The sequence below is a fragment of the Eleutherodactylus coqui genome, chromosome 1, assembly GCF_035609145.1.
Source record: "Eleutherodactylus coqui strain aEleCoq1 chromosome 1, aEleCoq1.hap1, whole genome shotgun sequence".
Classification (NCBI taxonomy): domain Eukaryota; kingdom Metazoa; phylum Chordata; class Amphibia; order Anura; family Eleutherodactylidae; genus Eleutherodactylus; species Eleutherodactylus coqui.
The window spans coordinates 525,370,219-525,385,516 of record NC_089837.1 but is presented as its reverse complement, the minus strand read 5'-3'; the positions used below and the strand labels follow the sequence as shown (position 1 = coordinate 525,385,516).

Genomic DNA, 15,298 nt, shown 5'->3' with positions numbered 1-15,298 from the left:
TGTAGCGATATTGGGGTCTCATGTATAACTAGGCATACTAACCAGTCAGGACCATTATGTGAAGTCCTTGAGCGAGCCGGATTTAGTGTGGAAATCCAAAAATCAGGCCATTGATGCAGATTGTCCCCCCACCCCCCAATCAGGTGGGAAACGACACCCTTCGCAGCGGCACAGCGGTCTCCTTCACACAGCACGTCCTATCCGAGCTGGCAGTGGTGATGGTATGTTTTCCCCAGCATCGTTGATGCCAGTGCAGCAGTGTGCACCATTGATCTACTTTGTCAGCCACCAAGTCACATCCTTAATGTTCCGCAGCCCGGCTGTGCAATTAGTGCAGCCCTGTCCTGCGGTGGGAACAGTGTTTGTCACAGTGCAGCAACTCTATTTAAAGTGACCCTACAGTCCAAACCGAGATGGCCCATCAGAGCAAGGTGTATTGTCCTATTACCTATGCGAATCAGGAGCAATGTGCCCATTTTGTTTGTCCTGCATGGTCACTTTATAGGGGGTTGTCCCACTGGTAGCTGTTTTGCAGCATGAAGTAGACAGCACCATACATTACACAGTGGTCAGCGTTGGTACAGCAGCCTATTGAAGTGAATGGTACTCAGCCTGCAGTCCCAACCTGGGCCACTGCACAATGTACAGAGCTGTGTGTTTCCTGCAGCAAAACCACTAGGAGTGGGGACAACCCCATTAACCTACTGGTGCATGTGAAGGAACAAAGGACGGGGCTGAATTTTGCAGTAGGAACCTTCTTTCCCTGCAACAGAGACCACGCCAAACTGCTGGCATAAGAGACCAAATTCTAAAGTCAGGGCATCTGCCATTGTCAGGGAGGACAGATGTCTACAGCGCCTCAGCATTAGATGGCATCATGTGATCCCCCTTAACCAATAACCTGAGTGTTGGTCTCATTAAATTAGTGGACTGATAATGCCAGTAAGGGCCATCTTTGTTATGGGATCATTCACCCACTAAAAAACCCTGTAAGGGACACAAACAGCAGATCAATCATGGCCCCTTCCCTCCAAAGGCCGTCAGTCCTTGTGACACCCTGCAGGCTTGCAAGTCTGCACAAAACTCAGGAAAAAAAAAAAAAAAGGCAGTTTCAGACCCAAGAGGTATTATAATGCCGACTACTCCACTGTAAAGACTCCTTACACAGTGGACCCCGCACTATGACAGCGCCCCTTTAAGGAGACATTAGCAGAATGGCTTGCATTTACCAGGCACCATTGTTTTGTTAGCTTTGCAGACAGTTTTAATGTTGCTCCGGATGTTCCTGGGATACGTCACATAGTTGTGGTCGCTCCAGCCCAGTTTTCACACCATTTTTGTTCCTGGAACTTGAGTTCCGCTGAGAAATTCCAGGGCAGCACAGTTTCCGTTTCTTTAAAATTAGAGATGTTAATGATCATTGCTGCATCTCGAGGAGATTAGACAAAGAGTTAAAAGGGCACGTGCAGACCCTTTAACCCTCCGCAAAAACTTCCACAGTGTGATACGTCTGCAGGGGGTGACCTGAGCTCCCCCTCAGAGATTTGAGGGCTCTTTAGCAAGTTAGAGTTCCTCATCCACCTAGCCATGAGACATTCAGGCCAGTCTTTCCCCCCCAATATACAAGTGCGTTTAGGGGGTCTGAACCTGCAGTTTTCGTCGAGGCTGAATGAATCCGATGTGCATTGGGGAAGTGGGGGGAGTGGTTGAGCTTTTGGAACAGATGACATAGGGGATAGAAGAACGTTCAATTTTAACATCTGATCATTCTGCCCCTTGGGTGGTTAACTGCCAGAGTTGGGGCAAGCAACTGAATGATCATTTGATAGACAGCTGTTAAAGGCTTGTGGGCACCTTTAAAGAAGTTAACCAGTTGTAAATTGTTAATGGCCCATTTGCAGGCTAGACCATGAATAGATCAGTGGAGGTATGCCGCTGAGGATCACCAATCAAGCTGATCACTGGGCTGATGTGTTCCAACACCAACCCGATTTCTGCAGGAAGCAGACAGCTCCATTCTTACTGGAGTGGGCAGGTTTGATATCACAGACGTAATACCAAGTCTGGCTTCTGCGGTTTGAACAAAGCCATCTGCTTCCTCCAGAAATCACCTCAATACACCGCCCCCTCAGAACTGCTGGTTGGTGGGATCCTGGGCAGCAGACCCTCCCTGACCTACTATTGATAGCCTGTCCCCGGCCGCAACAGAATATCGCTAGCTCACCAGAGAATTGCCTAGTGAACGTCGGGCTGCGCTTTCTTGAGTTATCCTATGGAAAGCATGCCATGCGAGCTCCGAGGGGGATTTATCGCCACAGATCTCGCCATGACATCTCGCCTGTGGACAGGCAGCCTAATAAAGTCTTCTGACAACCCCGTCATATGTTGACACTATACACAGGATATGAGCAATTTTTGCAACAAAAGGGAGTGGATGTGTCGGGTAGAGACTCTCCTATTTACTAAACAGCAAGTATCAGAACTCAAGAACCACGAAGCCCTTCAGCTGCCCTTGACCTCAATACAAGAGTTTGAGGAAGCGGCGGAGACGGCTGCGGTGAAACAATCACTTACTATGAAGCAGCAGGAGAGCAGAAGACCACGCAGGCTCCTCATTGTTGCTGTAAGACGGCGGCTTTACCGAGAGAACCTGCAAAAAGAACAAAACATTAGAATACGGCCAATAGAAGCTTTTGACATATAATTTTGATTAGTGCAAGTCTGAGTGCCGAGACCCCCGCTGATCGCTGAAATGAAGGGGCTGTAGCATTCATCTAAGCGCTGTGCCCCTTTGTCATCACTGCTGAAGCTGGACTGCTATAGATACTGGTGTGTCAGGCTTCAGCCAAGAAGAGCCAACAGGCAACAATGACAGGTGAATAGATAGAGCACTCAGTTGAGTGCTGCTGCCCCTTCATTTAAGTGATAATCAGTGGTGGTCCAAGTGCAGAGACCCTCGCTTAAGTTAAATATATTATAAACACTTTGGGGTGGCAAACCAACAGAGTATGTAATATATATATATATATAACCCCTTTAAGAGGAAACTAGATACAGCCAACTACACCCCCAATGGCCGATGTCACCTCTGACACTCGCTCAACTATTTTTAGAGCCATCCGGTGTGTCACCCATCGGGTCGTTAAAATACTACAACTCATCACACCCAACAGCCATAACCCCGAGCGGCATTCCTGTAAAGGGACGCAAGGGAGAGTTCACACATAGTGGAACGCAACAATGTACAACACAAGCGACTGGAGTGAAGACCCCTCTGACAGAGGCCATATTTCACATGGGCGACTGCAAGCCGTAACAGCAGGCTACCATTTTTTTTTTTGTTTTCGCAAGTTACGCACAATTGCATCAGTTTTTCACGTATGTAAAGATGTATAAATGTATCTGCTCTGCACCATTTAGTAGCCCCCATGGTTACAGAAGCAAGTCCAATACAAAGACATAATAGTAATAGTTTCTTTTGTAAAGTTGGACTGTGTGATTTCTGTCATCCATCCCATTGAGCACTCCAGCCCGCAATGGCTGATAGCAGAGAATAGAATGTATTCCACAAATAAGCTTATGTTTGTGATGCCAGCTCTGCAGCACCCCAGCCATCCTGGAAGAGGGGAAGCATTTGTTATGCTCTATAGACGTCATTCGCTGGGATCTATTCCGGTAATAAGCAGCTATTTGCAGAGCCGGCCGCCACTTCTCTGTAGTTTCTGCCATGTCATCACCTGTGAGGTAGCGAGTCTGGGCAGAGGACATCACCTGAGCACCTGCAGCGCTGACTCCGCACCAACACCGCCGCGGCATGACAGGAAGGACTGCTCCAAGGACAGAACACGGGGCGTTGTACAGACTTGTCATCCACAGGAGGTGACCAAGAAGTTCCACAGAGACACCTTCAGGCATCCGCTACCGTCAAGGCCATCGGCGAAGGGGACAGCTGACAATCAGCTGGTGACAACCAATAGGGCCACCATTATAGCTCTGGCAGGGGTTGTCAGGTGGGATAAACAAGGTTACTCCTCTGGTGGGGCGGACCTAACCTGAGTGTTAACCGGGCTGATCCCAACGCAAATATGAGCTCTAATAAAAGTATGTTCAGATGAAAATCACAGCAGACGTTTCCACGTGAATTGCACGAAGACAAAGCAAAATCTGTGTTAGTTTGCCGCGGTTATTGCCGTGTGTCAACATGCAGACTTATACCATCAGGAATTGGTGCGGATTATCCACAGCAGAAGATCCAAGTTAATGTCTGCACAGGTTTTACTGTGGATCCACATTTTGGCCTGCATTTACAGCCTCTCACCCATTTCCATACAACCAATGTAAAATCCACGCTGCAGGTCAGTTTATACGGCACATTTTTCTGCCGGGTTGTGTGATAAGAGTTCCTGAAGTCGGGACTGGAAAGTGCGCTCCGTGTGAACGCACCCAAGCAGCGCTACTTCATATGAGAAACTTTCGTCCTGCATGCTGAGAGCCGCCCAGACCCCCAGGTAGTCCACGGCTCATCCAATCCAGCGTGTGCCGATACGGCAGATCCAACTCTGGAGATGGAGCCGAACAGCAGAACCAACACCATGAATGCAGGTCCGATCATCGCCTTACATAGACGGAGATGGGGAAGCATCAACGGTAGATGAGGGGGGGGGGGGGTAAGTTTTTAGAAGAATCGTTAGGCCATATTTGCATGGGCAAGATATCCCGAGAAACGCAAGCTAATATTGCAGTCCTAAATCAGCGTTTTATGTGATGGCGATGCGGTTTTGTGGGAAACAATGGTACAAGCAATTTTTGCATGCAAAAAAATAAACACTGCAGAGGATGGAATGTGCTGCAGAGGAAAAACACCCATGTAAGTGAGCCCATTGAAACAATGGGTTAATACATTGCACAAGCTCTGTGTCAGTAGCCACCGCACTCTCGTGTAATGAAGCTTTTGCTCAGATAGCAGCGATATAATTAATCCGCTGTATTTACACATCCTCAGCGCCGGCATAGGGGGCGGCGGGCGCTGCGTTATCACAGATTCCGGTTACTAGCACTCCTAGAAGTTTTGGCTCAGTGGTCTCGGAAGTTCTGGCTCATGCGGTGACGACACCCGGAATGAAGGAGATTCCCATAAAGATACAAAACACACAATCACAGGGTTCCTGTTGACTAAGAACGTGTGAGGAGGAAGAGGAAGAGGAAGAGACCCTTCCGGGAAGTAGGGGGTGGGTGTCATTCTGTAATGGCTACAAGGGCGGTTATCAGACCCCTCCCTCCAGATAACAGTTAACATCACAGTGTTTACTTCTAGCATTGCTCATACTGGGCTTCTGATGCAGGAATAGAATGCAAGTACAGTAAATGCTGACACTTCTACAACCAGACTGGAGGGGGCAGCAGAGAGAAGCCTTCAGCCTCATTCATACATGCAGTCTTCACGGTGGGTTTTCTGCGGCGGAAAACCTCCAACAGATACGCTCCGCAATGGTGCAGATATTCTGTGGGATTTAGGGCTTGTATTTCAAGGGTTAAATGTCATAGCAAAGTCAGAGCCGCAGCGGATTGGTTCTGGAAAGTGTCCGTACCTTGTGATTGAGATATCTAAAGTCTGGCCACGTGACTTTCCGCAGCGTCCACGACACGTGTGCAGGCGCCCTTATGTCAGATCTGTGGGATTGTTCCCGACACGGCAGAAAGCTGAGGCCGGACTTCTGTGCGGAGTCGCATGCAGATCAACATGTGGATTTACCCAATTAATAAGGGAAATCCACCCGCAGCCGCCCAACGCAGGCCCCGAGTTGACACAAGGATTCCTTCCAATCACGCACTGATGGATCCCCGCTGTATGAACGACCAGATGGATTACCATCCATTTCAGTGGGATGCAGACAGATTCGGAAACAAAGTCTGCGTCAAGAAGACGCCGTGTGACCGGGCCGTATTATAGCCACGTAGCAGGTTTTCCATGAGATCCATTAGAAATTTCAGGACATAACATGCAGATTCCATCCACAGCATAAGTGGACCAGCGGAGAGCTTAAAATCCGCCCACAGGTTATATGTAGATTCCCGGAGGAGGTTTCTGGGAATCTCATATGTAAAATGCAGCAGAAAACCCAATGCACTTCTATTATGCATGAACATGTGGCAAAATGAAAAAAAAATATATACAGTAAACCCTTGAGTAGCATTGCTCTTAAGTAAAGCAGCTTTCAACTAAAGTCAGTGTGTCAAGGCAGCGGCAGTCCCTCAAATAAGGGCGCCAACTGCTCCATGATCCCGGGCAGCGCTCAGTGAGCCAACGCGCAGCTGATGCCGGTCACTTCCTGCTTCTCCTGCATCAGCTCGTGCCTACGCCTCCCCTCTCCACAGTGCCGGCTGAACGTTGCTGTGTCTGCCTGCCTCCTAATAGTACAGCAGCTGAATCCCCAAAGTGTCGGCTGAACGCTGCCTGCCTCCTGAATCCCCACTGTACTGCAAAATGTAACTACTGCAGTCCTACAGATAACCGTGATATGTGCTGCTATAATGATGTCCCTGCAATGTTAATTTATTCTTTACAGTTGTGTTTTATAGTCACAGTATTGTTATTGATATTAAAGACCAGAGTTATTCTCTATTAAATGGGGTTTGGTGTGTTTAGTACGTCTAGAACCAATTAATTGGATTTACATTAATTCCTATGGAAATGTCCTCAACTAACATTGATTTCTACTAAAGCCCATTGCTTCCGGACGGATTATTTTTTGAACAACTGAATAACGATAGTTTTTATTTTTTGGCATTTGCTCATTCACTTAATCATTGGTTGTTCAACTGAATCTCCTTTACATGCAACAACCTGTGAATGACTAAGACACACACAGGTCTACAGCCGACTTCACCACCTTAATGGAGGGTAAGAAATAAAAAAAATAAAATAAAAACACGACTGCGAATCCATGTCAATAACTGCACCAAACGCTCCCATGTGTTCCCGCTCTCTGAGGGAAGGTTCGTCAACTCGTCAATTTAGGGCCGTTTTAGATGAGATGATAAATTGTTCAGATTACACGCCCCAACGACAATAAAGTTTGCTCCTCATTCGGTTTTCTACATGCATGATGGATCGTCCGTGTGAACAGGTAGTAGTTCATCTAGGAGTGGCGACCTGTAGACTGTGGATGGAGGCAGCTGGACCCAAATGTCCCCCAGCCGCTCCCCTCCATTCACTAGTAATTCTGTGTGAAAGCACCAGAATGAGGATTATCACTGGGACGATTATTAGGATCTGCGGCCGGCAGCTCGTTCCGTGTAAAAGGGCTTGCAGTCTAATGTACAACTCAAGACAAACCACAACTTAGAAGGATGAGCACCCAGCAGCGGGTGGTACGAGCCAAGAGCAGCACTGGCATTTTCCTGGGTGTCGGGCACAGAACGGTCAGTCTGGGCTATGAAGCGTCATAATGTTTTATAATCACCCAGCTTTCCCAGAAGCGGAAAACAATGAAACCGATGAACGAGAACGCAATAAATCCACGTCATTGAGTAACCAGGCCTGTAATTTCCCTGTTGTCACACGGGCGGAGCAGATACATGAATGAGGCAGCGACACCTCCGCCTCATACCAGCGCCATGTCACAACTCCGGGCACACCAGCATTCCCGTTCCCTCAGGTCACACACACCTCCGACGCGGCGCTTGTGTCATAGCGGCTTGTAGTAGAGATGGAAAGGAGTTTACAGAAGAGAGGTGGGAGCAGCGCCGCCAGATCTACCAGTTTTATCCAAGGGCCCTTTTGCATGGGACAAAAAGGAAGGGGAAAAAAATATATATATATCCACATCCAGCAAGAACCTGAACAGATATCGCTCGGTGTAAATGCCGCCCCCGACTGCAGGACGAACAAGAAGCGAGGGAACCTGTTCGTCGATCGGTCAGGGCTGCATTCACACCGAGCGATAATTGTCCAGACTGCGCCGTACATGCAGAACAGTTACCAGCTGTGTAGAAGGGTCTACGCCGCAGCGGCTTATCTCCCGGAAACAATAGGATTAGGCAGAAGTTCAGCATCCGCACTCCTAACCAGACATCATCCGTTAGGGACAGTGGAGCGGCCACCTCCACTATTGGGGGGGGGGGGGGGGTGGCTAGGGTGACTAAAGCCTAGTGTACAGGGGGGGGGGCTCAGGACACCTCGGGGGTGATTTGGTCAGAGGAGAGGTAAGGAGCATGCTGAGAAGTAGGTCAAGCTTTTATGCCAGCTCAATGTTACTTTAAATCATTGCCTCGTACCAAAAGCGGCAGGCGCCATTAATTCTGGCATATTTTACCACTCAGCTGCACCTCCTTCCCAATACAATCTAGTGAAGTGCCAAGTTTGGCGCACGATACATACCCACATTTTGCTCCGTAGATCTCCCTGATGGAGGCCCCCGCCCCAGTTACTACAGCTGGTACGCCAAGGCCTCATTGTGGCTGCGCTGTCACCTCCACCGTCCTGAGTTCTGCATCATGTAGGTGACAGCGGCTGACGGTAGGACGCCGGCTATTGTCAGCACAGACCATAAAGGGAATGAATACTACAGCGGACTGCGGAGAGCTGCAGATCAGGTGACCCTACAGCTATATATAAACTATGGGGGTGACCTTCACAGGCCGGCATGGTGCTGCACCCCCCCCCCCCTACAGGGGACCCAGCAGTGAGAGGGTTAATGCATCCGTACACTGTGGTGGAACCTGTCCAACAGGGCTGCCATCCCAACACCAGACTCTACAGCAACATTACAGTAATTGGCATCCTGCATCATCATGGCCCAGTGCATTGAAAAGTAGCCTCAAAAATCCAAAAAGACAAATCTTCAAGTTATTGCCTCTACGCAAAAGTTCTATTCAACTGTTCTCAGTAACATACGGAAAAGCGGGCGACACCCAACAATCTGTCCACCATCACACAGCTGTCAAAGGGCGATGGCCCGGGGCAGCCCGTATACAATGAGGTACATTTAGTGGGGACCACAGTTTTACGCACCATCTTACATAAGTGTCAACAGAGTAGGATACGCCAGATGTAATAAGAGGTGCGAGCCTCTCCGTAATTTTAGCGCATCCCACGGCGGCCACGTACCACTTCTGGAAATAAACCGCTGCCGTAGATCAGCGCTATAAATCACGGAAGTTTCTATGTTAATACGCACACAAAGCCACCCCAGCAGGGCCAAATACGCAGTCTTAAGGATGGAGAACTGCATACGCCCGTGCGAATCAGCTCGCAGGAAGCGCAAAAAGAAAAATCGGTCAATATGACCTTCGGGACTCATCCAGGGACGACGGAGGTGATGGGTGAGGAGCGAACAGTTCTGTACGGTAACATCAGTCACACCTCGGGAAAGTGTAAAGCAGAAGGGTAACAAGTTGGCAGGTGACTCGAGGACACGTGTGTAAGCATATATGCAAATCCTTGAGTCATCCTTCACGTTCGCTAGCTCCTCCGCCGGGTTACCTGACATCCACACGCCGCCGGCCACGCCGTCACCTGCAGCTGAAGTGATGGAAAAACCACACGTTGGTGAAACCTCTCCTTCCTGCTCTCAGCGTCGGGACGTCATCCGTTACCATCACCACTAGATTACGAAACATTCTACAGATTTCCATGTAGCGGAGGAACACATACTTCATGTACACCCTGACACGTTCTACATCTCCGGGTAAACACGCTCCCGGTTATCTATCTCCAGCAGACGTGTAGCCTGAGGACATGTGAGCTCCTGGCGCTTATCAGGGGCCACAACGAGACGGGCACTCAAAGATTAGAGGGAAAAACATGCAACGTGCCGAGGCAGCAAGTGCAAGAGTTGTGCAAGTAAGGGGTTAATGACATCTGTGTGCTTCACATCCTCGGGACCCTGCTGGCCGGCCATTGTCATCGTCACCTCCCCCCCACTCACAGGAACAATGCAGAGATCTGGAGGTTGTAGCTCCCGCCAACCCAGCGAGGACGTCGGAGCCCCTCCAGGACCGCAGCGCCAGGGAGAAACGCGGACCGATAGACGAAACCACAAGTTTAGGAGTGCGCTGACAGTGCAATGAGTTTTACAACACAGACAACCCTTCTTTGTGCTCACGGGCTTCACGTGTGGACATTAGGTCTTTTCAATAGTATATAAATTCGCACGCGCATTTGTGCCTCGGCGTTGTTTACTGTACTTTGTCCTTTTTGTACTACGAAGATCTCAGATGTTAAAACGGCCAATTTTTCTACTGAGTTCACGCTGTGTTCTTCCCCGGCACAGGAAAACAGAGCACGCCGCTTTTTTGCACAACGGAACCCCAAATCCTCGCAGGTGAATGAACCTACTGAAAGCAATGGATATTTTTTGCGCACACAATTTTCATTTTCAAATGTGGTTGCGTGAAATCGGCCCCAGACTGGATTCACGCAGGCAAGTTCCCCCATGAGTTTTACGCGTTGCAAGACCTATTCTGCCGTCAGCCTGCAGCTCTACTTGCGGATTGTCATGCAGAATTCTGTCATCTTCAATTTTACATCAGAAATTGTCCGTTTTTATGTGAATTTTTCAACCATGGAATATTCTGCAGCATCTTGTAGAATATTCCATCCCATCTGAAAGTGCCCTTAAAGGGGTCGTCCACTTACTGACACCTGTCCAGAGGGTGATCAGCGGGATCCCTAGCTGTCAGTAAGCCCACGGCTGGAGGAGATAACATCCTTCAGCAGGCCAGGTTGCTACTGAATTGAATAAGGGCTGTGCCTGCAATACCAACCTAGGCCACTGCACAACAGACGGAGCTATTTGCTTCCAGCTCTGTCCACAATGACAGCAGGCTCAGCGAATAGCTAACTGTCAGGAATTCCAAGTGGCGAACCCAACCAATCAACTATCCCAGGGGATAGGTCATCGATGTTGATCCAGAGGAAGGCAAAAAAAACCAAACAAGGGAGTTGAAACAGGTTGAACTAGATGGACATTGTCTTCATTCAGCCTAACATGCTATGTTACTATGTAGTAAAGTACTAGCAAACCCTGACCAAAGGGGACACAGATATCCGGGCACGCGACCACTGCATCCTACGCAGGAGAGATTTCCTTAAGACTATATGTAGGGCGATATGCAGGTAACATCGGTGCTGTGAGATACCTGCAGATGCCTCCCATATACACAGCACCGAGGCCAGTCGCCGCAGCTCGCACTCCTCTGATCCCTCCGGTTCCGGATAGCACTCTGAGGTCAAGTCTATTTTTACTGCAAGCGAGAGAAGCAGAAGACAGAAACCAGAATATCTGCAGTGACTCACAGGAAGAGTCGAGATCAGCACTACATCCCCATCATGTCAGGGAACGTCACAGAGTCACCACTAGGGGCAGCGCAGCGCTCTGCATACATCATGGTCGGCCCCTTGTCCCGGGATGCTGCACCACCAAACGGCACGTCACTGTAGGGGTACCAGCTGGATCCTGGGCACGTTACAGGCCCTTCATGCAGAGGATTGCCCCCTGTAGAAGCAGTCATTAGTCAGCTGCAGCTCCTCAGTCACAGAGAGGATGCACAGCCAGCTAACGAGTAGCCTCATATAAACAAGCCAATCAGCCAAGGTTGGTTGGAGCCTGATGATTAGCCCCAGTATATGCATCTTAATGCCGCATCTACATGGACAATTTTATTGCGCAATTTGTGGCCGTTGCGAGACGGCATTATTTGCGGCGGGTCTATTCACAGGAGTGATTTGTCCCTCAGCGATACAATAGTGATATAGATATCCATCTCAGTAAATATGAGCGATACATGTGTATCCACCGTGTACTTGGTGGGTCGGATTTAGACCGCGGGCTTCAGTTTGCCACATGTGGCCTATGGGGATGAATCGTCCTACTAGTAATCCGATCCTAGGCCCATGTAAAATAATGTCAGACAAGAGCCGACTGCCGGCGCTCCGTAGACTGGGCCATAAAGCCAGCCAGTCTAGAAGGACCTTAAAGGGGTGTTCGAAGAGATCCCTAAACAATGGAGACAGACCCAAAGAAATAATGGCGCACCTTGTGTAGTTGGCCAAAAGCTAAGCGACAGGCTGCATTTAGGGCAAATGCAGACGGCCGGGTCAGATTTTGTTGTGAGAATCCTTGCAGCGGGATGCGACCCGTGCCCCTGCAGCGACCCGCGGCTCACCTTCTCCCTGCGATGTGCCAGCTGACATCAGCGGTGACGTTTCTGGGCAGGCCTCTGTCGCACAGAAATAGGACATGCCGCGATTTGTTTACCGCAAGAGTTTTCACGCAGTCAGATTGCGTCTGTCTGCATGGGATCACATAAACCAACGCAATGGCAGCGTGTACGGACGGAAATTCTGCGGGAAATCTCGCCGTGGAATGTGCGCCAGTGTGCATTCACCCATAAGCTGATTTTCTCCTCCAAATGAGCTAAATTGGCATCTACCTCGTTGCCTTCCTCTGGATCAACAAGACGGCGGTACGACACAAGTTGTAGTGGAACCAACAACTGAATGATACGAGGGTCTGTAGGGCTGTCCACAGCGGCTGGAGGGTCCTGAGAACGCTGCTGCAGCGAGGCCGGGCTCAGGGGGAGGATTTACCAGGCGGACTCCCTCCTATACAGGAAGTCCGCTGTAGCGGCCACGTGCGGGAGATCTGAAGATCTCATTCACAAGCTGCGGGGAAAACAAAAAAAATCCACGCCAAACCCGGGCGGACACCGCCGCGCCGAATGTATACCCAAAGAATATAAAGGTTAGCGCCGTTTACGCTGCGCGGTCGTCCTCTTCAACCAGAGCGGTGTTACAAACGGTTAACACCGGCACATTCTGCCCCGCGCGAACGCAACCCAAGGCGGCGTCTGTTTACCTGTGAGACGCACACCGATTCTGTCCAAATAACGGATGCAAACCGCAGCATTTCACAGATCTGTGGGCTCTAATGGGTTAAACACGCAGCCGTTTGTCTACGGTCAGGCAGGAGTCACACCGGCGAAAAACAAAAAGTATGGAAACACTTTAGTAATATCGCCGTCAATGCAAGGAGGATGGCGGCACGTTTCCACACGCTCAACATGTACGGTTTGGGGATCGCGGGAGGCCTCGGCTACAGAAATAGAAAAAAAAACCGTAAACCGCGCGATTTAAAACCATCCGCTTGCAATGTACGTATTTTTCCATATTATTTTCTCAGACGCAGGAGCCTCACGGACAGCGATACAATGTATCACGTCAGAGGAGTCACACGGGAGAGCGGGGATACAGCGGCTGACGTAGAGCTCAGCATCACCTATACAAGAGGACCGCAGCAGCCGCAGCTTGCCAATGTCAGGCAGGACATCCTAGCCGGCAGCACACAGCTCTGCAGAGCATCGCACAGCACCTTGTCCTGGGTCATACAGGAACTTTACATATAGTCTGCAGAGGACATGACTGGGACAAACCACCCATCCTGAACTCTGCAGACTACCGCTCCCCCCTGCAGACCATCGCTACCAACCCCCATAAGGACCACCAGCCAGAGTTTAAGACAGATCACTCATCCCCTGCAGACCCCTCACGCCGAGCGCTGCAGACCATCGCTTACCCCGAGGACCACCTCATGTAGACCCCTGCAGACCATCACTAACCCCAAGAACCACCAGCCAGAGTACTGCAGACCATCACTAGCCCCTGAGGACCCCTGACCCAGAGCGCTGCCATCACTCACCCCCTGAGGACCACCCCATCTAGACCCCTGCAGACCATCATCACCCCTGAGGACCACCCCATCTAGACCTCTGCAGACCATCACTAGCCCCTGAGGACCACCCCATCTAGACCTCTGCAGACCATCACTAGCCCCTGAGGACCACCCCATCTAGACCTCTGCAGACCATCACTAGCCCCTGAGGACCACCCCATCTAGACCTCTGCAGACCATCACTAGCCCCTGAGGACCACCCCATCTAGACCTCTGCAGACCCCTCACAGGAGAGGCTCATGGAGTGATGGTCTGCAGGAGACTGACAGCCACTCAGCCTTCACCCTGCAGACCATCACTCACCGAGTCTCCCCTCACCCCCCATAACTCTGTGGAGCACTCAGCCTGCAGAGCATCACTTTTTACCTCAGCTACTGAAGAAAACTGCAAAATTAACCCTTGCATTGCCGGTGCAGCAGCCCGAGAGCCCCTGCGCCCCCCACATGTACTTGTACAATTGAGACCCACCAACTTCCAGTCAGAACTCACCCTAAACTCCGGGGAATGACCGTAAGTAGCGCTCTGACAGTCCGACAGCCGGTAGGTTGTGGCTCCGATCGTCCCGCAGCCGTTACACCGCCGCTCTGAGCGCTCAGTGCCAGTCAGCCGCTTATCACAGGAGCCCGGAGTGACGTCACCCGCCCCTTCCCGCCACACACAGCGCCCTCCGAGGACATCTAGCGGCCGCAGGGAGCCACTGCACGGTGCGGCGCTGAGGTAAACCGAGAGTCGTGTGTGAAGAGGTGAGTGCGGCGCCCGGTGACCCCAGATGTGGATCCTCAGGGGTCTGCAGGCCTCATGATCCCCCAGCATGAAGGCCGTAACTATAAGGACAGCCCTGAACCCAGAAAGTCCTGCTGCCCCATAGGAGAACACTGGTAATATTGGCCCTCCACTGGACGGACATTCCCTCCGTGACCGCGGCGGCGTGCGGCATAAAATCACGTGACAAGATTCCCGTGGATCGGTCTCAGCGTGAATCCACATTGTGCCGCGCGCGAAACGCTGGAAGACGCCTCCACTGATTTCAGCGCGGTTTCTAACGCCGACTGCGCTATTTTAGAATGATCCCATGATGTTTATCGCACCTCCTCGCCCATTGTAATGATGGGGTGCGTGAAAAACGCTGTCGGACACGCTGAAGAACGGGCGTCGGTTTGAGAGCAGCCATAGATGGGAGAATCCAGCGATCGGAGCGACTCCCAACGAGGCCGGTCAAAGATGGAGACGTGTCAGCGGTGCGTCCTCCGTCCATGTATGGCGGTGTCAGTGCATGGTCACCATGGCCCCCAAATCAGGGTACCAAACAGCATAGGTGGTGCGATAAAACACCACCCACGCATCACGGCCCGGTCATTGGGGCTCATTGCCAACCGCGGGCGGTTTTCTCATGTAACGGTGTGGAGAGTATACAGAGAATGGCGCGATCGAGGAAAACATCAGTGAAAGAGGATCCTGTGGACGGAAACAGCTCATCACTGAAAGGGGTCGGAGGAGGATGTCAGGAATCGTTCTGACCAACAGGCTGCACAGTCAGCCGAATACAACGCTGGAGCTCCAACTAA

The 15,298-nt window shown here is 50.7% G+C and overlaps 1 protein-coding gene across 3 annotated transcripts in view; it reads right to left on the bottom strand.

The window, feature by feature from the left end:
* RELT (RELT TNF receptor) overlaps nucleotides 1-14,339 on the bottom strand; it is a 36,708-nt gene extending 22,369 nt beyond the window's left edge. For 2 of the 3 annotated variants that reach the window (XR_010787745.1, XM_066588324.1), the window contains exons 1-2: nucleotides 14,223-14,339; nucleotides 2,575-2,650 (exon numbers count right to left, since the gene is read on the bottom strand). Coding sequence is in view for 2 of the 3 variants with exons in the window: in XM_066588324.1 (XP_066444421.1) it covers nucleotides 2,575-2,616 (42 nt within the window). In the remaining variant the exon portion in view is untranslated. Of the gene's footprint in view, nucleotides 1-2,574; nucleotides 2,651-9,484; nucleotides 9,657-14,222 lie in introns of those variants that run through there. The other variant, XM_066588325.1, reaches the window with a different exon arrangement.
* Nucleotides 14,340-15,298: the final 959 nt, after the last annotated feature.